General features: G+C 41.0%; 1 protein-coding gene across 1 annotated transcript in view; it reads left to right on the top strand.

Annotated features, from left to right (window-relative positions):
- The window catches only part of Zc3hav1 (zinc finger CCCH-type containing, antiviral 1), a 55,689-nt gene that overhangs the window by 4,940 nt on the left and 24,451 nt on the right, over positions 1-26,298 (top strand). Inside the window, exons 2-6 of the mRNA XM_046434057.2 lie at positions 14,057-14,192; positions 17,546-17,798; positions 20,109-20,864; positions 21,586-21,687; positions 24,627-24,750. Of these exons, the coding sequence (XP_046290013.1) occupies positions 14,057-14,192; positions 17,546-17,798; positions 20,109-20,864; positions 21,586-21,687; positions 24,627-24,750 (1,371 nt within the window). The remainder of the gene's footprint in view (positions 1-14,056; positions 14,193-17,545; positions 17,799-20,108; positions 20,865-21,585; positions 21,688-24,626; positions 24,751-26,298) is intronic.

Raw genomic sequence — 26,298 nt, 5'->3', positions numbered from 1 at the left:
AAATATTTATTTTCAGTTATAAGTGGACACAATATTTTTATGTGGTGCTGAGGATTGAACCCAGTGTCTCATACATGGTAGGTGAGCGCTCTATCTCTGAGCCACAATCCCAGCCCTCTTTCCATTGTCCAGTTTCTGTATGAAGCATGACCTTTTATTAATTTATTATTTGCAAGCATGGCTTCTGTTTAACTGTTTAAACTAGGCTGTGTGAGTCTTTGACTTGCTTTGTGGTTTCTGCCAATGTGGGTGTTTCCTCTGTGCTCTTTCCTGTTTGTATGCCTTTGCCTTTCCCTTTTGGGTGGGGGTGGGTAGATGGGAGAAGGACCCATCGGCTGTTTCATATTGAAAGAAAAATACTGAAATGCACAAAGAATAGTATGACAAGCATCATAGTATACACACTCTGAATATGTAGTAGAAATTATATAAGAGGATATATAAAGGAGAGGGTGCATGGGGATAGGAAAGATGGTGGAATGAGATGGACAGCATTACCTTAGGTACATGTATGATTGCATGAAAGGTGTGACTCTGTTGTGTACCGGACAAATGAAAAGTTGTGCTCCATTTATGTAAAATGAATCAAAATGCATTCTGCTGTTATCTAAACTAATTAGAAAAAAATTTGAAAAAGGATATATAATCTAATAAGCTTATAACACCTCTTAGCATGAATGTTTACACTTTTAATTTCTCCTATTTTTTTTTTCTTTTTGGTACTGGGGATTAAACATGGGGACACTTTGCCACTGAGCTACATATCTAGCCCTTTTAATTCATTTTTAACTACTGAATAGCATTTCATCATATGACTTACACTACAGTTCAGTTAACTATTCCCCTGGCAATGGATATTTACAGTTTCTTGCTCCAGCAAACCATACTGCCAGGAATACACATGGGTCTCTAGGTGCTCATGGCAACAGCATCCCTAGAGCAGATCATTAGGAAGTAGAATTGCTGGGTTGAATGGTTATACAGCTTCAAGTCTTCTGACAAATCAGAATTAAATGTGGTTATACCAATCTATATTTGTGTGTTTGAGAGTCACAGTTTCTTCATTTTCTGGCTAAATGACACTTGGTATCATCAGACTTTTTTTTTAATATTTATTTTTTAGTTTTAGGTGGACACAATATCTTTATTATTTTTATGTGGTGTTGAGAATCGATCCCAGCTCCCCGTGCATGCCAGGCGAGCATGCTACCTCTTGAGCCACATCCCCGGCCCATCAGACTTTTTTTGATATATGCCAATTGGAAGGGTATGAAATGCTATTGTTTTAATTGAAGAAGATTTTTCTTTTCTTTTTAAGAAGAATTTTCTTGATCTGGGGATGTAGTTCAGTGGTAGAGTATGTGCTTAAGGTATATGAGGTCCTGGGTTTGATTCCCAATACTCCCTCTACCTTCCCTCTCCAAAAAAAAAAAATTTTTTATGTGATATTTAAGTCTTAGAAAATATGTAAAGAAGTCAAGAAATTTGTAATGTTTTGAACAACCCACAATAAAAAATTAAAAAAAAAAGAAAATATGTAAAGAATATAGTGAAGATCTGGTATCCACCAATCAGTTGAAGGAATAGGATATTACACATTTTCATCTTCCTGAATTTTCTTCTTTGACCATTACTCCCTTCCTAGAGGTAAATGCTGTTTTGTATTTGTTGATTACTTTTCTCATGCATGTATTATTTTCCCACATATTTTGTATTTATAAGCAATACTTGGGATTGTTTTGGCTGTTTTCAAATCTGCAAACCTGTACATGGTATTCATATTGAGAGTACAAATGTATCAGTCCTCTACATCCATGGGTTCCCCATCTGTGGATTCCACAAAGTGCAGATGTGACATTATTTGAGGGTTTAGGGTAGAATTGTATCTAAACTGATTATGTACCTGCTTTTTTTTTTTTAATATATTTTTTTAGATGTAAACGGACACTATTTATTTATTTATTTATTTGCGGTGCTGAGGATCAAACCCAGTGCCTTACACATGTTAGGCAAGTGTTCTACCACTGAGCTGTAGCCCAGCCCACATGTAGCCATTTTTCTGCTCGTCATTATTTTCTAAACAATTCAGTATACATAAAGTTTACATTGGTTGTATAAGATATTGTAAGTAACCTGGAGATGATGTAAAATATATTGGAGGATATTCATAGGTTATATGCAAATACTACACTATTTTCTATAAAGAACTTGGGTATCCATGGATTGGGGAGGTTCTGAAACAAGATTCCCTGTGGGTACCCAATGACACTGTGCTTGCTGTGTTTGCTGTCATTTGCTCAATATGATGCTTCTGAGACTCACCCCTGTAATATTGTGCTCTATTTCTCTACCTTTTTCTGCTCTGGGCCCTGGGATTGATAGGCCTCAGATCCATCTTTGTCCAGTTGTATCTCTACCTACTTTTTGAGGAGTCATAGAATTATGCCCATCTTGAACCTGTGGTTCCACTTTGAGCCTACACCATACACTGGATTCTCTTGTCCCTGGAATTCTCAAACCCACTTCCAGGGCTTGTGTATACTTCTTTCCTGGGTCTCTACACGTGGGTTGAAGGAATTTGCATGCACAGGCTGGCATGTCCCTTGCCTCTGGATGACAGCATTAGAGGTGTAGGACAGAGCCCAGGTGGGAAAAGAAAGAAGTGGTGGACTGGAGTTGGGAGCAGGGCTGGCTTCCTCCACTCTGCTATGTTCTGTCATAAAACTCTGAGCCATCCAAGAATTCTAGTTGGCCATCCTGATCACACGAAGCATATTTGTTAAGATAGGAAGCAAGAACGTGTTCGATTTAGCACTTTCTTAGCTTGATTTATTACTATTGGATATTTAAACATTTATACGCAGGCCTCTGTTTGTAGCCTTGCTATGGGCCCTACAGATTTTAGATCGGGACTACTCTGATTCATTGAAGTGTGAAGTTTTCTTTGGTTTGAATGTGCACAATTTACATATCCATTTTCTCAAGATGGAGATTGTTTTTACTTTTTGCTACTGGACCATGGTGATATGAACATTCTGGTATATGTTTCTTTATGTACATGTATTGGAGTTTTTCCTATCTAGTAGTAAAATTCCCATACTTACCATTAGTTTTATGAGATAATTCCAAATTGTTTTCCAAAGTGTGTTTGCCAAGTAGAATTTTTACCAGATCTGAATATTCCCTTGCTTTATATTCTTTCCCCCCCACATTTTTAAATTGGTGTGTTATAGTTATACATACTGATGGAATTTGTTGTTACATATTTCCACATGTATACAATACACAATTTAACAATATACTTTGACCAATATCACACATCCTTGCTTTATAGTCTTGCCAAGTGGTATCATGGGCCTTTTAAAATTTTGCCAATTCAGGGAATATGAAATTGTATCTCAATGTGTGTACTTTGTTGTTGTTTGTTTGTTTGTTTTGGGACCAGAGATTGAAACCAGGGGCACTTAACCACGGAGCCATATCCCCAGCCCATATTATTTTTTATTTTGAGACAGGGTTTCCCTAAGTTGCCGAGGCTGGCTTTGAACTTGGTGATACTCTTGCCTCAGCCTCCTGAGCCACTGGTATTGCAGGTGGGCACAATGTAGTTTTAATTGTTAATATGTTAGTGGCTCTGGGCCCTTTATTTAAAAAAAATATATTTTATTAGTTGTTGTTGGACCTTTATTTTTATGTGGTGCTGAGAATCGAACCCAGTGCCTCATGCACTCTAGGCAAGTACTCTGCCACTCAGCCCCAGCCCCAGCCCAAGTAAGATAATTTTACAAGGCAGGTAATATGCCTTAAAAAGGCCCACAGCGGCCTGGGCTTGTGGCTCAGTGGTAGAGTGCTTGCCTAGCAGAAGTTGAGGCACTGGGTTCAATCCTTAGCACCAGATAAAAATTAAACATAAAATAGAGGCATGTTGTCCATCTACAACTATAATTTTTTTAAATTGTCTTACTTGATAATGCTGCTTTGCATTTTATTTTTTGGTCATCTTAGTGCTCTCTTTCTCTTTATTTTTGTTTGTAATAACCTTATTTATTTGCCATTTTAAAAAATAGCTAAAACTATTTTAAAGTGATTAATTCAGAGTCAGTAACCACACTCATGATGCGGAACCATCATCACTATCAAATTCCAGAACATTTCCATCACCCCCAGCAGAATCCCCACACCCATCAGCCATCACTTCTCCTTTCCCATCTCCTGGCAACCAACCTCTCAATCTGTTTTCTGTCTCTATGGATTCTGAACTTTTCCTATAAATGGAATTACTTAATATATGTCCTCTTGAGCCTGTTTTATTTCTAAGTATGACATTTTCAAGGTGTGCATTTATTTATTTTTAATATTTTAGTTTTTAGTTATAGTTGGACACAATACTTTTATTATTTATTTTTATGTGGTGCTGAGGATCGAGCCCAGGGCCTCACACGTGCTAGGCAAGCACTCTACCACTGAGCCACAACCCCAGCATTTTACTTGCCCGTGAGCCCTGTTGTTTGTGTGAAGGTATTTACCCAGGAATCTTCCTGGAAGTTCTTTCTGTTACTAATTTGCACTGTGTAATCTTGCTCCCAGGGTGGGAGCCTTGGAGACGTGCTGTTTTCTGCAATATCATGACACAAAGGGGTACACCTTGTAAGAGTCATTTGGGAATTTCTGTTCTCTTTTCAGGTTTGCTTCAATTTTTTTTTTTTTTTTTTCATTTTAATGTGATCCTATTTGACTTTCAATGTCTGTGGTGTTCTGCAGAAATTAAACTAAGAAACTCAATGGGATTGTAAGGGGTACTGTGAACCATGATGAAATCTTATGTAGTGACAAATAAGCATCCAATAACAAAATACTACTTTTTTGCAATAATGTAACAATGGCAAAAAAATAAACATTTAAAATAAGTGATGTTTGTTGCCCATCTGGTAAAATGGGTCTGATTTTCTTTCTCTTTTGACCTTATTGACTTTCAAACAGGAATCTGTGATCTTTGCCTGCAGGCTACTTTGAAATAGCCAAGGCGCCAAATGAGTGTGGAAAAGGAATCAAAGATTTTAGGAAGACCTAGGAGTTGAGGCCGAGTGAGAAATCAGAAACCAAGTTGGAGCAGGGAGGCTGACTCAGTGTTGGAGAAGAAAGTAGAGACCCAGCTTTTGATCTTTTAACTATTTTCCATACAAAAAGAACTTAAATGTTTCAGACCAACTTGATGCATTAAGTTAAAAGAGGTCTTTTAGGCCCTGTGTAGTGGTGCAGGCCTGTAATCCCAGTGGCTCTGGAGGCTGAGACAGGAGGATCGCAAGTTCAAAGCCAGCCTCAGCAATGGTGAGGAGGTGAGGAGTTACACAACTCAGTGAGACCCTGCCTCTAAATAAAATACAAAAAAGCTGGGAATGTGGCTCAGTGGTTGAGTGCCCCTGAGTTAGTTCATTCCCTGCCCCGCCCCCCAAAAAAGTCATCCACAGCAAATTAGTGAGGCTGTAAGTAATTTAGTGAGACCCTGTCTCTAAATAAAGTATAAAAAGGGCTGGGGGTGTGGCTTATTTGTAAGTACCCCTGGGTTCAATCCCCGGTACAAAAAAAAAAAGAAAAAAAATTAAATCAACTGTATCAAGGTAAGATTTATATTGAATAATATATACCATTTTTTAACTATTTACTTTTTATTTGTAGTTGGATACAATACCTTTATTTTATTTATTTTTATGTGGTTCTGAGGATCGAACCTAGGGCCTCGCACTTGCTAGGCGAGCGCTCTACCACTGAGCCACAACCCCAGCCCTAAAATATACCATTTTAAAGTGAAGAGTGTAAAGAGTCCTGACAAGTGGACACACACCATGTTGCAAGACTGCAAGAAAAGGTATGGAGTGTTTTCATCAGCCCTAAAGGTCTTGTTGTGCTTCTTTTCAGTTAACTGGTTAATCCCACCCCCACCAGTTCTTTCAGTCCAGGCCATGATTTCCTGTTTTCTTAGATTAAAAAAAAATAAATATAATGAGCTGCAGCATTTCCCCCTCTCCCTGACAGATTGTTTTGAATAATGTCCAAGTGTACAGGTACTCAGTTTTCAAACTGTGCTTCTCGAACTTCCATGTGCCTGTGAACCAGGTGGGGAGCTTACTGAACCGTGGGCTCCTGAGTAACACAGGGGAAATTCTGGTTCAGAAGAGGTGGGTGCAGCCCAGAAGGATTCTTTTGCAGGGGTCCAAACCACATTCAGAAACAAATGGTACCCCTAGAGGTGCTTTCTGGCTGATTGCTAATGCAGTGTTACGTGCTTTCCCAGCTTGAGGAAGTAAAAGAGAAATGATTTGTTTGGAGCAGAGTGAACAAAAGATTCAAAAGTAGTGCTTTCTCAAATGTTAAGGTGACCTACCTGTTACTCTGTGTGACATAACTAAGACACACAGGAAACCTCTAGCATTCTGGCCAGCTGGCAAGTGTTCATTCCCCTTCCTGTCTCGCTAAAATGGAACCCTCAAATACCCTTAACTGGTTATTAATCTTTCTCTCTAGTTTGTTTTATTATTAATCTTAGCTTTCAAAGGAATTTATATCTGGGTGGGGAGAAGAGACATGTGACAGGAGAGGAGGCTTGTGTGACCTACTTTCGCTAATCATCCAGACTTCTGGCAACATTGCTACCACCTCCTGCCCTTTACTCTCTTCCCTTCCTAGGCTTTCTCTCAGTCCTTCTGTAGACTCCTGGTGATGTTGGAGTCACTTGCAAACACCTTTCAAAAACACTGATGTCTGGCTCCTGCACCTAGACATTGTGATTTAGTTAGCACATGAGTTGGGCGGGGCGGGGGGTGGGGCGGGTCTTGATTTTATTATTTGTTGATCATTTCTTTGTGGTGTTGGGGTTGCACCCAGGACCTCAGGCAGGGTAGGCAAGAGCTCTATCACCGAGCTACATTTTACAAACGTTGTACTAGGCAGCAATGTTTGCAAATCACTAGAGAAATGTCCAGATCGGGGAGTTGTCCCCAACAGAGAGATGATGTTTGGTGGCACCAATGCTATTTGTCCCACTCTTGGTGCAACTGTAGAACCTGCACAGATTTTGAGCCTTTTGTCCCCACCCCGCACCCCTACCCCCATCCTTAGTGGGCCTGGATCCCCTCCTGTTGCCCTCTGCCGTCTCTGGCCTCCTTGGTGTAGTCCTCTTCCCAGGCAGAGACCTGCAGCTTGGGCTGGGCCACGCTGCAGTGATGGCACGGCTCCCTTCTCTGTGCCTAGCAGCTGCCGCTATTGCAGTGTGGTTACGGCCAGTGCTCCCAGCTCCACCTTTGTCTCCCCTCCACGGCGTCGGGGTTCTGTCTTGGCCACTCTGTTTCTCCCTGCCTTCCCAGGGGTTCCAGCTGCAGCGAACCATCCTGACACTTTCATAAGACAACAATCTAATCTTTTTAAAAAAGACTTTTAATTTTTTTTATTTGTTCCAATTAGTTATACAGGACAGCAGAATGCATTTTGATTCATTGTACACAGAGCATAATTAAATTTTTCATTTCTCTGACTGTACCCATATATAGAGTGGCACTACAAGTTGCACCACACATACAGTCATACATGTACCTACGGTAATGATGTTCATCTCCTTACACCATCTTTCCTGTGCCCAGGCTCCCTCCCCTCCTCTCTCTCCCCTTTGCCCAATCAAAGTTCTTCCATTCTCCCCATGCTCCCCCCCCATCAGCAATCTAATCTTGAACATGAGAAGTACCAACATAAAGAGAATAGTGGCCTTAAAATGGTACTTTATTAGGGTTGTTGTTATTTTATTTACTTATTTTGGTATTGAGGATTGAACCCAGGGGCACTTAACCACTGAGACACATCCCAGCCCCTATATTTTCTTTTGAGACAGGGTCTCACTAAGTTGCTTATAGGGCCTTGCTAAATTGTTGAGGCTGGCTTTGAACTCACAATCCTCCTGCCTCAGCCTCCTGAATTGTTGGGATTACAGGTGTGTGCCACCACACCCAGGTAGGGTTGTTTTTTGATTGCTGACATTCTATTCCTATTTATTTATTTATCTATTGTAGATGAACACGATACCTGCGTTTCATTGATTGATTGATGATTGATTGATTGTGGTGCTAAGGATCAAACCCAGTGCCTCACACAAGCTAGGCAAGTGCTCTGCCACTGAGCTCCACCCCTAGTCCCCTGACATTTTATTCATTAGAATAATGTTCTGTAGATTTTATCTTCCACATATCCTGGTTCTTTCTCTACCTGGCTTATATTATGGTGAACTATTTCCTGTTTTCTACAGAAGTCAGCTGTTTTCATCCACCCTTTGGGTATGGGGGAAGAGAAGGTTGAGGAGGAGAAAGGAAAGGGGTATTTCAATACCAGTTACTCTCCAGATTCTCTTGGTTTCGGCTTGGTCTGCTGTTGAGCTGGCCCTGTGTTTACTTGATTTGCAAAGCCCAAGGGCTCAGAGGCGAACATCCAGTTCAGGAGCCAAACCCAGAATCGAATGTGACAAGCCCAACCAGTGATTCTGAGCCCTGACTGCACATTATAATCACCTGGGGTCCAGCTCTGCTCAAATTAAACCCATGTCTGAGGGTGTGGCCCAGGCAGGGTCAGGTATTTTTAAACGCTCTCTAGTTAATGACCCATGTTGTTGGGATAAGAAGCACTGTGGAGCCTGGCTTTTTGGTTGGCACCCTGGGGGGGGGACGACAACACTTTTTGCCTGATTTAAAATAACTTTTTTTTTCCTGTGCTTGGAATGGAAAAGTGAAAAGGTCATTTGTTTTTAGGTCTTGGGCCTGGGATTCCTGAAAGAGGGACTATTCTGCCTCTTTCAAGGCCATCTCTAATCCTTTGTTTAAAAGTTACCATTTCCTATCCCAACTCCTGCAGTTTGCTTGAAGTTTATCAGCTCCAAGTACACCCAGAACTCTGCAAGTGTTTGCTTGGTCCTGGGCAACTCTGGGAATCCAGGAGTTCTGCGGCTCTAATCAACCTTCTGTAGGGCCCATTGTTCCCTTGTGGGAGGCCCCTTGAGCCCCTGATACTCTAGTGTGCCCTAGAACTCACACGGTGGGTCATCTGGGAGCTTGCCACACACTCAGTTCTGAGTGCCCCCAGACCAGTGATTCAGAAACTCTGGGGCTGTTTTTTTTTTTTTTTTTTTTTTAAATTTAGAGACAGGGTCTCACTGAGTTGCTTAGTGCCTTGCTAAATTGCTGAGGCTGACTTTAAACTTGTAATCCTCCTGCCTTTGCCTCCCAAGCTGCTGAGATTACAGGCGTGTGCCACTGCGCCTGGTTGTTTTGTTCTAACAAATCCTCTACATGATCCCAATGAATGCTAAAAGTTTTTAATATCACTGGTAGGTCTGGGAGGAGACCCCCACAATTTCCTCCTGTACTATCTCAGGTTGATGCAGAGGAGGCTGTACCCAGGACCACACTATGAGAAGTATTAGTCCTCAAGAGGCCAGTGTAGAGCCAGGCACATTGGTGCACACCTGTAATCCCAGCAGCTCTCAAGAGGCCAAGGCAGGAGGATTGCAAGTTCAAAGCCAGTCTCAGCCACTTATCAACAACCTTAAGGAACTAAGCAAGACCGACCCTAACAAAATAAAATAAAAAGGGATGAGGATGTGGCTCATGGTTAAGCGCCTCTAGGTTCAATCCCTGGTATGTCGTCCCCCCCCCCCACACACCGCCGCAAATAAAAAAGGCAGTAAAGAGAAATAGTGGCTTCAATAATCCAGAATGGTAATTTTTTTCTTTTTGATTTAGAAAAGTCTCAGATCTGTTTTGTTTTGTTTTGTTTAGATCAGAGTTCAACAATCAGATCTCCCCTTATCTGAGTCACCCTTAACTTCTCATCTTTCTTCGGTTTTCCAAAGTAGGATTATTTTGATGGCTAAATTAAGTAACAGATGTAAAGTTCCTGTCACTCTGTGCTTGCCCCCAAGTAGAATGTGAGTACAAATTTCCCCTCCTTCGTGGCTGATCAATGTGCTGCAATTAGGGCAAAGATAAAACCCCTAAGAAGCAGTTGGGGGACGACTGGGGAATGTGGAGAAACAGTGGGCCTACCAGGTGTAGGGCCACCAGGGGTAGGGCCACCAAGGCTAGACATACATGTTGCTGTTTGAAACTGGTTTTAAGTAGATGGAATCTGAAGGAATAAGTAGTTTGCTGGAGGCCTGAGACAAGAAACGAGAAGTGTAACTGGGCCATCACTGGGGCAATGTCAGGGACACCAGCCAGTGCAGTGCATGCTAGATGTGACTCTTCCTCCAGACACAAATGACCTGGGTGGGCTTGGAAAGTCCTAGACACTCAGGGTTCTAGGCAGATCCCCATTAAGCTGCCTGGCTGCTTTTGGGTTTTTAGAGAAAGCGGTGAGTTCAGGGACCTTGGGAGTGACATGTCATTGGTGAGGACAGGCACAACCAATCCTGCATCTCCATGTGACCTGCAGAGATGCCATCATCTGGGCTCCATGTTCCGGATGTCTGGACTGGAGCCCAAGGGAAAGTAGGGATTCCTTATTCCAGTGGCCAACAGTTAATCAATGTCTCAGAGCCAGAGGGCAGAGCCTTAGTCTGTCCATGGGAGTGTTTTAGTGATACCACTTTTCAGATCAATATTAACAGGAACATTGATGGCAATGTCCTGGGAACCAGGGAGTGAGATGCCTCACAAGGTCTGGTCAAGATATGATGGAGCCATTTCTGCTTTGACTCGAGGCAGCGGGAGACTACCTGTGGGCTGGGGCAGTGAATGATAAGGCAGAGTCTTAGCCCAGCTGCAGGGGGTTTGGGGAGGTGGAGGTTGGTGGGGAGCAGTTATCTGAAACCACAGAGTAGAATCCAGAAGTCAGCAGATAGTTGAGGTCCTCCTTATCAAGGAGCGATGGAAACATGCTGAAAGCCAAGGTCATTGGAGAAAGCAAGGAGAAGCCTTGCCTGGGAAAATGGCTGGGGTAGAGGCTGTTGCCAGAGACAGACCAGCTGCCCTTGAGCTGTTCATGAATCGTGGTACATGGGATGGCTGGCCACGGCGCCAGAGCTCAGCAGGTGGCTGACAGGGTTGTTGATTCTGTGGCTTTTTTTTCTTAGAAGTTCTATTGCTAGATCTGAAGGCAATTCCAGAGGGTTTCAGAAATGTTTCACACACAGGCAATATTTGGATAAAGTGACCTTTAACAATTAATGCTTAGAAAATAACTTTTGTCTAGATGTTTACATTTTTGAAAAATCACCAATTTCAATAAGGTCATTTTGCATTTCTGTTTATCAGCGACAAACAACTAAAAATAATAGTGGCATCAGATAATATTTAATATTTGGGAAAAAGGAGACGATTATTAAAGGAAAATTTTTAATTAAAAGTTGAGAAAACAGAACAAGGCTTGAAGCAGTAGAGAGGTATCTTGGGTTCCTGAATCAGAAAATTTAAGGTAGTTAATACAATATGTTTAATATGCAGTGGGATTTATGGGGTTAACAGAAATAAGATCTCTGTTATGCTGTTTTGTGGAAGTTGACAAAACTTTGATAAAATTTTAAGGAGAAACAGTTAAGCACACTGAAGCAAAAAGGAGTAAGCTAACAATATCCTAAATTACAATATTTAAAATATAGCATAAAAGACCTTTGAATTATATGGTATTATGGTATTGGTTTCAAAGTAAAATGGCAGAATGATAAAACAAACACGTGCACACGCACACAGTAGGGGTTCCAGTAGTTTTAAACTTTATAAAAGGTTAACGTACAATAGTCCAGGATAACAAGAAAGGAATCATTTAATAGAAGTTATTGAGAAAAATTGATACAAAACACATATGTCCCACTTTGACAATCTTTGTCATTAATAAGCTTCAGATATTTTAAAGAATTAGTATTGAGCTGGTCATGGTGGTGCAAACCTATGATCCCAGTGCTCTGAAGGCTGAGGCAGGAGGATCACAAGTTCAAAGCCAGCCTCAATAACTTAGTGAGGCCCTACACAACTCAGTGAGACCCTGTCTCTAAACTTTAAAGTATAAAGGGCTGGGATATGGTTCAGCGGTTAAGCACCACTGGGTTCCATTCATAGAGAGAGAGAGAGAGAGAGAGAGAGAGAGAGAGAGAGAGAGAGAGAAAAGTGGTGTACATATGAATTATTTTCACAACTGTTAAACAGTAGGCTAAATTATGAGTGGTGAATGGGGAAGACCTGATTGTATCAATATTTAGCAATGACAACCGTAATCAATTCTCAATGAAAAAAGAAATGAAAAACTATTTGAAATAAACAAGATAGGTAAAATGAATATTAAAGAAACATAAAGAACCTTTGCAAATCTGCAGATCTGTATCTTTATTAGGTAAACAGTTAAAGAATAGAAACAAATAGTAATGAGAGGAAACACAAGCTTCATACCTACATTTAAGAATATTTCAGTCGGGGCTGGGGATGTGGCTCAAGCGGTAGCGCGCTCGCCTGGCATGCATGCGGCCCAGGTTCGATCCTCAGCACCACATACAAACAAAGATGTTGTGTCCGCCGAGAACTGAAAAATAAATATTAAAATTCTCTCTCTCTCTCTTTAAAAAAAAAAGTCTTGCTCATAATAAAAGTGGGTATTAGTAAAAGTATGAGTTTACTTTATACTTACTGAAGTAGTAAAACTGATAAAGTCTATGTTAATGTGCTTGTGGGGAAATAGACACTGCCAAATGGCTGGCATGTCTTACAGAGACCAATGGATCAAAGTGAAACATAAGCTGTCAAGAAAATTACTGTATCACTTGAGGCAATATTCCCAAGGGAATAGCTCTCAAGGAAATAATGTAAAAAAAGAAGGCTATTTGTACACAGATAATTGTATTTCCACTACTTAAATAGTGAAAGTCTGGGCCATTACTTGTCTGTCAATTTGATTATGGCTGTCCAAACTAGAAAATTTTAATAGGCCATCCTATCAATAACTATTAAAACCATAAACCTGAGGATTTCCATGATATATGTAGGATATGTAAACTAAGAAGTAGAGTGAGTGGACATTGATAACTGTCAAATTATGCTTGTTTGAGGCGAGCACCAGTGTTCTTTGGGTTTATCCATGTTCTAAGTCAGCAATTCTTAGACTTCAGTGTGATTATATCAAGTGCTCAGTTGCCATACATGTATGTATTCAAAATCTTGATTGTAGGTCAACTGTATCATCTTGGAATGTTACATTGGACACTACTGACAATTCATTAGTGACCTAAAGAAAAGAAGATTTTCCATCTTTTTCAGTGGTGTAGTTTGACTATAAAGAGCTTCCTCTATTCCTGTTTAGTCACAAGTAATAGAGGTATACACTGATATATAAATCAGAACAGATTAAGCAATGAACAATTTCACATAATTAAAATGTTGTAAATGCAGCCAGGTGTGGTGGCACACAGCTTGGGAGGGTGGGGCAGGAGGATTGCAGGTTCAAAGCCAGCCTCAGCAACTTAGTGAGACCCTGTCTCTAAATAAATTATTAAAAAGGACTGGGGATGTGGCTCTGTGGTTAAGCTCCCCTGCATTCAATCCCCAGTACCACATACACACAAAAAAATTAAGTAAATGAACCTCTCTTATTTTCTTGACTTTATCATCTTCTCCATTTCTCAATGGGTAATAATTTCTAATAGATTGATTTTTGTTTATTTACCATTTTTTTCCTCTTCACTTTTCTGAACTATATACAAATGATTACCAGGAGATCAGAGAAGTATTACAATAACTAAGGTCAGCATGTGAATACACATATATAATTTATGAATAATACATACTCTCCTTGCTAATCTATGTGCTTCATACATTTATCTTTCAAAATTGTCTTCTGGGGGGCTGGGGATGTAGTTCAGTTGGTAGAGTGCTTGCCTTGCATGCATAAGGCCTTGGGTTCAATCCCCAGCACCACACACACACACATACACACACACACACACACCAAAAAAAAATTGTCTTCTGCAAGCTGGATGATTTCTTTTTCTTACCGTCTGTGAAGTGGAAACACTGACAATTGTCATGTTTTCTTCTAGGAATTTATGCAAATATTCTCATGAGGTTCTCTCAGAAAAGAATTTCCAAGTCCTGAAAAACCACGAGCTCTCTGGACTTAACCAAGAGCAATTAGCTGTACTCCTCCTCCAGAGCGACCCGTTTTTTATGCCTGAGGTAAGTTATAGTTCTTCTTGAACAGCAGGGAGAGTATTATTGGCAGTGTTGTATCATGGACATGCTGGGTAGGGGCAGAAAGACACTCAACCATGAGTGTTGACACCAGGGCTCTTTGGGTGGCAGCCAGGGCTGCTGCTGTGTGACCTCAGAGATTCCAGCAATTTCCTTCCTATTCAAAGTCTTTGTAGGCATTTGGCTCTGGGATGCCTCCACTGCTAGGCTGCTGGGGAACCCTGTGTGAGTGAGATGAGCTGGAGGTAGTCAGAGATAGTCAGAGGACCAGTCGGTGCTTTCCACCTGGGTGGCCTCTGCAGAGAGGCTGGGGAAATGATGGGGAAGAAGAGGTTAAGCTGTTATAACAGAGACCCTCCCCTCCCATTGCAGTGACTTGAATAAACTGTACTTTTATTTGTCTGTCACTGTGGCTGCTTTCATTCTGAGAAGGCAATCTGAGTAGCTGCAACAGAAACTGGATGGCCTCAAAGCCTAAAATATTAAAATCTGGTCCTTTACAGATAAGTTTGCCAACTCTTGCCTGGATATGGGCAGGCAGGTAACCTGGGTGGTCAGGCAGTTGGATTCCACAGTGTCATCCAGAGACTCAGGCCAGTAGGTCAGCTTTGTTGCTTTCAAAATGTGGTCTTCCTCCTCTAGTTACACAGCTGTTTCCGTTGGTCACCATGTTCTAGCCAGGGGGAAGGTAGAGAGGTGGTACATGGAAGGCAGGCAGTTTCTTTTATAAAAGATGTGACATGGGCAATGTAAATAGCACATCTGCTCACACCTCTTGGTCAGAGTTTATCACATGATCATTCTTAGCTAGAACAGAGGTAGGAAATGTATTTTCTGGCTCAGTGATCATTTGTCTATCTTAAACTTGGTGGCCTCCAATTCTAGAAGAAAGATAGGGGCAATGATGGATCATCAAGTCTCATTCATTTAGCTGTGTACACTTGAGCATTACAGAAACTGTTCAAGGCAAGGTATCTGACCTGAGAAAAATCCTTGAGTAGAGAAGTTAGCCTCATATTGAAAGAGAGGCACAGAAACTTATAGAGGATCCAGATGGGGTGGGTGGAAGGGAAGGAGGTTGGAATTCAGCGAAATGAACCTTCGCAGAGGACAGGAGACTTGCTGGAGACTTCTTGGTGATTAAACACTTTTTGACTGTGAACTCAGTGTATTTCTGTGAGTATTTTAGAAACTAAGACATGAGAGGTGATTTTTTAAAAATTTTTTCTTTTTTTTTTTTGTACCAGAGATTGAACCCAGAGGTGCTTAATCATTGAGCCATATCCCTAGCTCTTTTTATTTTTTATTTTGAGAATGGGTCTTGTTGAGTTACACAGGGCCTTGTGAAGTTGCTGAGGCTGGCTTCGAACTCATGATCCTCTTGCCTCGGCCTCCCGAGTCACTGGGAATACAGGCTTGCATCACCATGCCCAGCTGTAATTTGGATGATACATGATACGTAAAAGAGGGGCTAAGTTAAGCACAAGAGGGAGTGTAGAGGATCAGCTGTGGCTGGGAGAGGTGGACAGGGACCTGAGAGGGCCACGGTGGAATGTTTTCAGCCCTCTGACATCTCTTGAGACTTATTCTGCCTTTAACTACCCGTGGGACCTTGGAGAAGGCATTGAACCCTCTGGGTATTACTGTTTTAATTTTTTTTTTTTTTGCATTTATTCAGTTAAAATTTAGAAGTACAACTGTCAGACATTGTGCCTTCCCTGAAGGCAGAAGTGAACAAGACAGAATCTCTGTCCTAAAATACTTAATATAGCCTTCTTTTCCATTAAGCCTTGACCCATGAGAACATGAAAACATCAGGCAAATCTGACTTCTTGGTATGTAAATTCAGGATTTTTACTAATCATATAAAACACATCATTGTAAAACTGTGTTTATTAAAGAAAGGAATGACTTCATTTGTTCTGGCATATTTAAGGCCAGAGCCTTCTTGCTTTAGGATCAGCATGGTAACAGGAATGTTAAACCAAAGCATCATTTCTCAAGTTGCTAGTTGTTCTTTTTCATTAGAACCTCCAGGACATTGGTTCTCAAACTTGGCATGTGTCAGAACTAAGGAGGATTTGTTAAAACACAGATACGGGGGCTCCATCTCTGGTGGTTCTAACTGTAAATATGGGGAAAAGCCTAACAGGTGTCCACATGGTGCTGATGGTGCTTGATCCAAGGACCACACTTTGAGAACTAGGGATCGAGAGCCTAGAATCTGGAGAGTAGACTCTATAGCGATCATATCTATTTGAATCTTTGAATCTGATTTTAGAAGCTATGTGGCTAAATGACTGTTCCTGGGGTCTGGTATCCGTCTAGACAAATTATGGGGAACCATGTTCATCTATTTTGTGCAGAGCTCACGGAAGCATCTTATAAATGTGTTTATTTTTAAAATGTCTGAAATTCAGGATTTTTACTAATCCTATCAGTTTTCTCATTCTTGGTTCTTATGTTTGCATCACTCTTTATTCTGCACAACACAGTCATATTGCTTTGACTACTTAACAGTGCAGTTTAGGTAGATGAGGCAAATATTTCAGTCCCTTACAGCAAAGGAAACAGGAACTGGTAGGTGGGTCCCCTGAGGTCCTCCAGCTGCTTCTAGGGGCTCACACTTTACACTGGTATCTTTTAGTCCTGCATCATATGACTGGGCCTCAGTGACAGTATTCTGCATCTCACTAGGAACTCCATCCCTGTTGACCAAGATATGTAGATAATATCTGTTTAGATAAAAATGCAGGACTTTTCTTCTTTAGTTTATCACTTTAGATACTTCACATTCTTCCAATCAGAGACCAAATTCTGAATTACAGTTGTTGGTAAAACACATGTCCTTTTAATTGAAAAGTAAGTTGATATGCAAAAGTTAGACTGCTGTCTTTGGTCTCTTTCATAATGCAGAGCTCAACTACTCTGTTGCAATTGGCCATCCAACAAGGATTATCAAATTTTTTAAAAAAATATTTATTTTTTAGTTTTTTTTACGTAGACACAATATCTTTATTTTATTTTTATGTGGTATTGAGGATCGAACCCAGCGCCCTGCACATGCCAGGCGAGTGCGCTACCGCTGAAGCCACATCCCCAGCCCAGGATTATCAAATTTATCACTATCTTATAATTAATTTGCAGACCTTTTTCTGTCCCAAATAAGCCATCAATTGAATGCACCTCATCATAGATTGTGGGATATGCATGGATTTTCCTCCTCTTGGCATATCTGTTTTCTTTGGAAATATTTGTGCACTTGAACTTTCCTTAATGAATGCATGGCAGATATACAAAGATGTTTTATCTCTGGCTGTTGTATTTCCCTTCTGCAGATTTGCAAAAGTTATAAAGGAGAAGGTCGAAAGCAGATTTGTAGCCAGCAGCCACCATGCGAGAGACTCCACATCTGTGAGCACTTTACCCGAGGGAACTGTAGTTACCTCAACTGCCTGAGGTCCCATAACCTGATGGACAGAAAGGTGCTGGCCATCATGAAGGAGCACGGGCTGAGCCCAGATGTGGTCCAAAACATCCAGGACATCTGCAACAACAAACATGCCCGTAGGAACCCTTCTGGGCCGAGAGGTAAATACCTTTTCTTTTTAAACTGTGTACACTTTCTTTTTTCTTTTTTTTTTTTTTTTGTACCTGGGATTGAACTCTGGGGCACTTGACCACTGAGCCACATCCCCAGCCCTATTATTTATTTAGAGACAGGGTCTCACTGACAGTTACTTTGTGCCTCCTTTTGCTGAGGTAATATTAATTACTTTCACACCATCATTTCCAGAACTTTCTCGTCTTTGAAAACTAACGCCCACACCCCTTCCCAAACATTCTGTTTTCTGTCTCTATAAATTGGACAACTCTAGGTATCTCATATAGGTGGAAGCATGTCATATTTGCCCTTATTTTGGGGACCCTAGGATTGAACTCAGGGGCACTCAACCACTGAGCCACATCCCCAGCTCTATTTTGTATTTTATTTAGGAGACAAGGTCTCACAGAGTTGCTTAACACCTCGCTTTTGCTGAAGCTGGCTTTGAACTCATAATCCTCCTGCCTCAGCCTCTCGAGCTACTAGGATATTTGCCCTTTTATGACTGGCTATTTTACTTACCATAAGGTCTTCCAGAGTCAACCATGTCATAGCATGGGTCAGAATTCTTGTTTTTTTTTTTTTTAAGGCTAAATAATATCCTGTCATCTGGATATACCCCATTTTGTTTATCTAATTGTTTGTTCATGGACATCTGAGTCATTTCTAGTTTTGCCTATTGTGAAAAATGCTGCTGTGAATGTGGATGTATGAGTATCTCTTGAAGACCCTGTTTTCATTTCTTTTAAGACTATAACCAGAAGGAATCTTGTTAGATCTTATGGTAATCTTGCATTTAATTTTTTGAGGAGCTGCCACGTGGTTTTCCATTAGCAGCTACACCAGTTTTCCTTTCTGCCAGCCGTGCACAAGGGTTCAGATTTCTGCACATCCTCTCTATCACTTGTCATTGTCTGTTTTTTTTTTTTTTTTACTACAACGGCCATCTTCATGGGTGTGGAGAGACCATTTTTTAAGCATTTTCTATTTTATGTAATGGGATTAATCTCAACTTTTTATTTGGTCTTTATGAATTAGCTGTAGGAGAAGTAAATTTTATGAAGTACATAGGATACATGAGTCTAAGACCCTGTAAAAAATAATGAGCAATTATACTTCTTTATATCTGGGAATGATTTATCATTTACAAAAGGGACTTTCACCCAAAGCACCTCATTGTTTCTCACAGAAAAACCATGAAGAAAGGTAGATGTATTATTTATTAGACTCACATAAGGGGTAAGGAAATTGAGGCTTAGAATTTTTAGGCAACTGTGATATTTATTCATAAGGTAATAAGTCAGATATGATAATTTTTTAAGCAACCTTCATTGCAGGCAGCCTTACATCATTTTTAAAAGGATGAAAAGTAAGATGATATATATTTAAAAGGCATGTTTCAGCCCTCACACCACCAGAGAGTAGCAGAGCTCACATGCTCTGATTCCATACCTAATGCTCTTCTCTCACACCACAGTGCTGCCTGAACAGAGGATAGCTTTTTGTCATATGTACACAAATACACATGCAGGAACACACACAGACACACACTCATCACAGGCACACATGTATGTCACACACAATCCATGCACACTCACAAACACATGATTGCTCCATCCAGGATATGACTCATCACAGTTCTAGAAAAAAGCCACTGCTTTGTCAATTTTAATTTTGTTTGTTTATTTGTACTGGGATTGAATCCAGAGATGCTTTACCACTGAGCTACATCCCCAGTCCTTTTAAAACATGGTCTCACTAGCTGGCCTTGAACTAGTGACCCCCGTACCTCAGCCTCCTGAGTCCCTGGGGTTACAGGGGTGCAGTACCACGCCTGGCTCAACTTTTACGTTTGCTATTAAGCTTAGGCATTGGGAGGGGGGCTAATGAAGGAATCTGTAAAACTTTCTAGCTTAAATGAATCCTACCTTGAGAATGTGGTTTTCTGTTTTAGTATTATGAATCCTTAGATGATCAGGTACATTCGTATTACAATGTGGGTGAAATCTAGATGATTTGGAGACTTCTCTCTGACTCAGAGCAGCGCACAGCGCCACCTAGAGGGTGGGGAGTAAGGTCTACCTCTGAGTCCCAGGAGAGAAGCTGGGGCCCTCCCTCACATCATCCTGAACCACTCTTCCTCAAGATTTTCATGCAGCAGATTAGGACAGGCAGTTTGATAGACCTTGAATATCAAGGTGGGAAAGCAGAGAGGAGGCATAGTGGTAGGAACCCAACCATTCAGCAATGAACATGAATTTTCATTATTTTGTTTCATTTTGCTTTTCTCTTTGCAGCTCCTACCCCGCACCGTAGAGCTGGGATGACTAGAGGTAGAAGCAAGAGTAGGGACAGATTCCTGCCGGAGAGCCAAGAATTTCCTCCATCTGCCTCAGCGGCTGCTCAGAATTCCCGCACATCCAGTCCAGATGTTGTTGGCCAAAGGCTTTTCCTGAAGGACGTGGGGGTCGGTGACCTCACCCACAGGTTCACGTATCTGGGGAGTCAGGATCGCACTCCACCTTCCTCCCTCTTGTCTAAGGCACCTGGTCTTGGAGGACCAGGTCAGGTGGGGTCAAGCCAGAAGTTTTCAGAGAATGGAAGTCCAGATCGCCTCTTTTATAGGAATCATTCAGATTCAGCGCCCTCCTCCAGCCAGAAGGGGTCCCCAACCTGGCAGAACGACCAAGGCTCCAGGAGAGACAATGTGTTTTTTCCAGGTCAAGCTGCTGTGGGCTCTCCTCTTGGTTTGGGGAAAATACCTGAAACCGTAACTACCAGAAAGAGCACTGCCATCCTCTCCCCAGACCTTGTGAATGTCAAGGGCAAGAATGGGACTCAGGACACTCAGCAGCATGTCCCTCTTTTTAATAATAATTATGATGGAGCGGCCATGGATATAACTTCCGCAAGATTTCTAAATCATGGAACCACAACCAGCAGCCAGAGAGAGATGGCTGTAACTAGGAATCAACAGGACAATGGAACTGCTCCCCAAGACGTGCACACCACTGCCCGAATGAGAAATGACCCAGGAGTGGCATTTTGTAATGGTAAATGTAGAGGGGACCCATTTGGGGATAGTAAATCTGTGTCTCTCACACCAAAGGACTCTAGTCAAATAATGGATGAAAGTACTAATGTAGACAAAACTGGTGCTGCTGGTTTTGGCTTAAAAATAGCAGCCATTGGGTGAATATTCTAGAAGTCAGAATCTGAGAAGCCAGTTCCCAGCCCCATCTGGGGAAACCACTGCCCCCTTATGAGTTGGCAGTCTGCCTCAGTCACCTCCACCTTTCAGAGCTGCATCCTGGGGGACCCATGGTCATGACTCTGCTAGGCCTCTCTTAGCCTGCTCAGCCTAAGTCACTCATCAGAGTCATTCAGACCCATATCTTAAGTCTGCAGCAGAGTGGCCGTGGCTATAGTTTTTCCTTTAATGGGGCTAGAATTAGAGGTTTTGGTGAAGAAGCCTACTGTATGAAGATAGGCAAGGACTAAACGGTAGAACCACATGGAATAAGCTGCTACGTTTATTGAGAATTAGAGTCGTTTGACTACAATTTCAGAAATAATCATCGTTCTCGTGTGGTCCTGGTGTCCATACTTTATTTTATGGAGTGGCTGTCTGGGCTCTCAGGAGTCAACACATGAATCCCAGGAATTTTCTTGACAGGGCTCCATTAGGTGCTATTTCCCATTGTGAGGCCTGGTATCTTTGGTTTTCATTCAAGCATGGAGATCAGCGTGCATGTGTCCTCTCTTGTTTTACAGATTCCATATTGGATGTCCTAAGCACCACATCTTCTAGGATGGATGATCATGGCTCCAAGGAAATTTGTCTAGATTATCTGCATAAGAACTGCCAGCTTAATAGTGAGTGACATAAGGACTTTTTTCAAGCTTTGACCTTTTGGTCATTGTGATAATGCTTCTATGAACATAGGTATGCCCGTATTTGCTCAAGACCCTGTTTTTACGTCTTTGGGGTAAATGCCCAGATTTGGAATTTCTGGATTGTGTGGTAATTCTGCATTTAATTTTTGGAGAAACCATTTTCTCTTTTTCTTTTCATTCCCACTAGCAATGTACGAGGGTTCAAATTTTTCCACATCCTCAAGCCGTCCATTCTGGGTTTGCCTTTTATGTTAGCTTTTCACCGCTGTGACAAATACCTGAGAAAGTCAACTTAGAACAAGATTTATTTTGGTTCTTGGGTTCAGAGGTTTCTGTCCGTGGTTGGCTGGCTCCATTGCTTCTGGGTCTGGGATGAGGCAGAACAGGATAGCACAAGGTCATGGCCCAGCAAAGTGGCTCACCTCATGGCAGCCAGAGGCAGACAAGAGAGTGAGGAAGGTCCTGGGACAAGATATACCCTTCCAGGGCATGTCCCCAGTGCCCTACTTCCTCCAACTCCCACTACCTACAGTTTCTACCACCTCCCAATAATGCCACTAAATTCTGAATTCCTTAATGGATGAACCCACCGATGCTGTCCAAGCCCCCATGATCCAGCTGTTTCCCAAACACCGGACTCGCGAACCTTGCTGCATTGGGACCACGCCTTCAGCACATGAGACTTTGGGAGAACTTCCAGATCCAAACCATAACACCTGTGGTGCCATTGTGTTTTAAATAGTCACACATCTTTTGAACACTTCAAAAATGATTTAAGGGCTGGGGATGTGGCTCAAGCGGTAGCATGTTCGCCTGGCATGCGCGGGGTGCTGGGTTCGATCCTCAGCACCACATAAAATAAAATGAAGATGTTGTGTCCACCGAAAACTGAAAAATAAATATTTTTAAAAAATGATTTAAATAGGGGCTGGGTTATATAGCTCAGTGGTGTAGCGCTTGCCTAGCACATGTGAGGCACTGGGTTCCATCCTCAGCACCACATAAAAATAAACAAATAAAATAAATGTATGCTGTCCATTTATAACTACAAAAATAAAAAAAACCTAAAAGTAAATAAAACTATTGTATTCATCTATAACTAATAAAACATTTAAAAAATGATTTAAATAGAACATAGTGAAAATTTTTAAATTAATTTATTTTTGCATTACTGGGGAATCAAACCCAGGGCCTTGTGTTATATCCATTGAGTTATATCCCCCAACCCCTTTTATTTTTTTGTTTTTTAATTTTGAGACAGGGTTTCACCATGTTGCCCAGTCTGGCCTCCAACTTACAGTCCACTGCCTCAGCCTCCTGAGTCACTGGGATTATAGGTGTGAGCCACCGTCCCCAGCACATAATGAAAAATTTGAAAAGCATAACTGTTTTCTGTATTCCTGTATTACGGCTTATAACATTGACATATTATTCAGCAAGCACTCATTTAATGACCTTTTGTTTTGCATGCCCAGCCCCGTGCCAGTTATGCAAAGGGGAGGTAAGATAAGGAACAATGCAACATTCGTAATTAAGGTGGGGGCATCAAAACACCCACAGATGAGACGGCTGCATAAATAAGTAAATGCATAATATCAGGCCGTGGGGACTTGCTAAGGGAATACAAGTCTGACGGGAATGGAGAGATAGTTTGTGGGGGATTCTTTCTGAAAAAAAAAAGTTTTAGGCCAGGACATGAAGGAAATCTCAAATGGTTGCCTACGCTGGAGAGCAATTTGTCTTCATGTATGCATGTGGGGAGTGGGAGGGTTCAAGGGTAACTATAAATCTGCGAGCTTAGGGGGAGTGTGGGATTTTTGTTTTCTGTTAAGTTTTCATGGGGAATAAAGGAACCTGAATAGGGGACATGGGGCAGTGCAAGCAGGGACCAACATGAGCAAAGGTACAGATGGCAAAGACCTGGCAGGGAGCAAAGGCAGCCCTGATGGGGAGAGTCAGCAGTAGAATTCGTTGAATTGTTTAGACTCCCCCTGTGTGGACCTACAGACCTCCTGACTTTTTAAAAATTCTGATTCGATGTATGTGAGAGGAGAATGCATTCTGACACATCATACATAAATGGAGTATAACTTTCATTCTTCTGGCTGTACATGATGTAGGATCACACCGGTCATGTAGTCATATATGCACATAGGGTGATAATGTCCAATTCATTCTACTATCCTTCTTACCCCCAAACCCCCTCCCCTCCCTTCACTCTCCTCTCCCTAATCCAAAGTACCTCTTTCTTCTCTAGTCCCGCCCCCCCCCCCAGTTGTGAATTAGCATCCACATATTAGAGAAAACATTCGGTCTTTGTTTTTTTTTATTTTTGATATTGGCTTATTTCACTTAGCATGATATTCTCCAGCTCCATCCATTTACTGATAAATGCCATCATTTCAATCTTCTTTAAGACTAAGTAATATTCCATTGTGTATATATACCACATTTGCTTTATCCATTCATTTATTGAAGGGCACCTAGGTTGGCTCCATAGTTTAGTATTGTGAGTTGAGCTGCTATAAATATTTATGTGGCTTCATCACTAAGTCCTTTGAGTATAAACCAAGAAGTGGGATAGCTGGGTCAAATGGTGGTTCCATTCCAAGTTTTCTGAAGAATCTCCATACTGCTTTCCATAGTGGTTGTACCGATTTTCAGTCCCACCAGCAACATACGAGTGTACCATTTTCCTCATATTCTCATGAACATTTATTGTTGCTTATATTCTTGATAATTGCCATTCTTATTGGAGTGAGATGGAATCTTAGAGTAGTTTTGCATTTCTCTAATTGTTAGAGATGTTGAATATTTTTCATATATTTGTTGATTGCATTTCTTCTTCTGTCAAGTTTCTGTTCAGTTCCTTAGCCCATTTATTGATTAGGTATGTTTTCTCTTCTGTGTCTTTGTAGGCCTCTGTAACAAAATCCACTTCCTCCTGCCCTACCGATGGCAGATATTCAATTCAGACACTTGGATGGACATTCCGTACATGGAGAAGCTGGAGGAGGCCTATTGTGATCCCAAAACCCACATGTAAGTTGATGACTATACCCTGGCTCATGAGTTCCTCATCAAAGGAAAGCCTAAGGCTAGGTTCCTGCCTAGTGCTAGGGAGTCTGTAAATGTCTGCTAACTCAAGTGAAGTTAACAGTGATGGGATTATTTGTTCAGTGGTTATTTGTCAAGGTGTTCTGCAGAACGATAGTGTGGAGGTTGGCTCTTAGTCTTACCAACTTGATGCAGAATTGTTAAAAGTATCAAAACGATTTAGAACAAATGAGTCTTTGGGTTCATTTCATAATTTAAAAATATGATTTGAGTAGCCTCATGTAGTTAGCAGAAGTTTGTTGTGTGCTTAACATTTTCTAACCTCTGTGTTTGTGTTTTTTCTCTATCTTGGAGGTAACTTTACATTTCTGCTAGGTCAGGGCTGAAATGGGTAATACCTGCATGACCACACTCACCTGTGATGTTCAGAGATAGAAGATGCAGTCTAGTTTTACCAGGAATTTCTTTGGGCAGGATTGGGGGTTGGGATATGCATTCTTTTTTCATCCTCTGCAGAATTGACTAAATATTTGGTGGAGATTCTGTGTTGCTGAATATTGTCACTAGGAGGCGGCATAAGCTATTTTTGTTTCTAGAAACTATATATTTGACTCTCTAGGACAGTTTGTTAACCTTGAAACTATTGACATTTTGGGCCAGGTAATTATTTGTTGTGGGGGTTCTTTGGTACCAGGGATTGAACCCAGGGGTACTTAATCACCTATCCCCAGCCCCAGCCCCAGCCCTTTTTATATTCTGAGACAGATCTAAGTTTTTTAGGTCCTTGCTATGTTGCTGAGGTTGGCTTTGAACTTGTGATACTCTACCTGGCTTGCTCTCTATTCTTGATCTCATCCTCCCTTCTCCCTACCCTACCCCAATTGTGATTACCAAGATTATTTTCAAAAGTCATATATTGTCAAGTGTCCCTGGGTTTAAAATTGGTCCTGTGTGAGATGCCCTGACTGATCTAAGACATCTTTCTTATAGCAGCCATTCTCAAATGTTTTCATCTCAACACTCTTAAAATGTATTGATGATTCCAAAGAATTTCTGCTTCTGTGAATTTACAGCTATCGTTGTTTGTCATATTAAAATTTATTTATAAATCTACTTACACAAATGCAATAATAAACTCAGGTTAACATAACTAACATTTATATATAATTATATTCATATAATTATATACCGTTATGTAGGTTACTACATATAGATAACTATAACCATGACTGTTTTCCAAAACCAAAAATTTATCAAGAAGAGTTACATCATTTTATATATTTGCAAATATCTATAATGTCAGTCATTATAGAAGATGATTAGTTTCTCTAATATGCTTCTTTATTTAATCTATTGTGAGATTATAAATCATGTAGCCTCCAGAAAACTACATTGTGCCCTTATGTAAGCCTGCAAGCAGAAAAGCAAACAATCAAATGTCTTAATGTAATTATGAAAGTAATTTTGGCCTTATCAGCTCTTTCAAAGGGTCTCAGATGAAACTTTGGTAACTATTAAATAATAATAAATAAT

The sequence above is a fragment of the Marmota monax genome, unplaced genomic scaffold (genome assembly GCF_021218885.2).
Source record: "Marmota monax isolate L192 unplaced genomic scaffold, Marmota_monax_Labrador192_F-V1.1 WCK01_AAM20220418_F8-fsc00122, whole genome shotgun sequence".
Lineage (NCBI taxonomy): Eukaryota > Metazoa > Chordata > Mammalia > Rodentia > Sciuridae > Marmota > Marmota monax.
The sequence above is the reverse complement of the archived record's forward strand: the minus strand, read 5'-3'. Positions and strand labels throughout refer to the sequence as shown.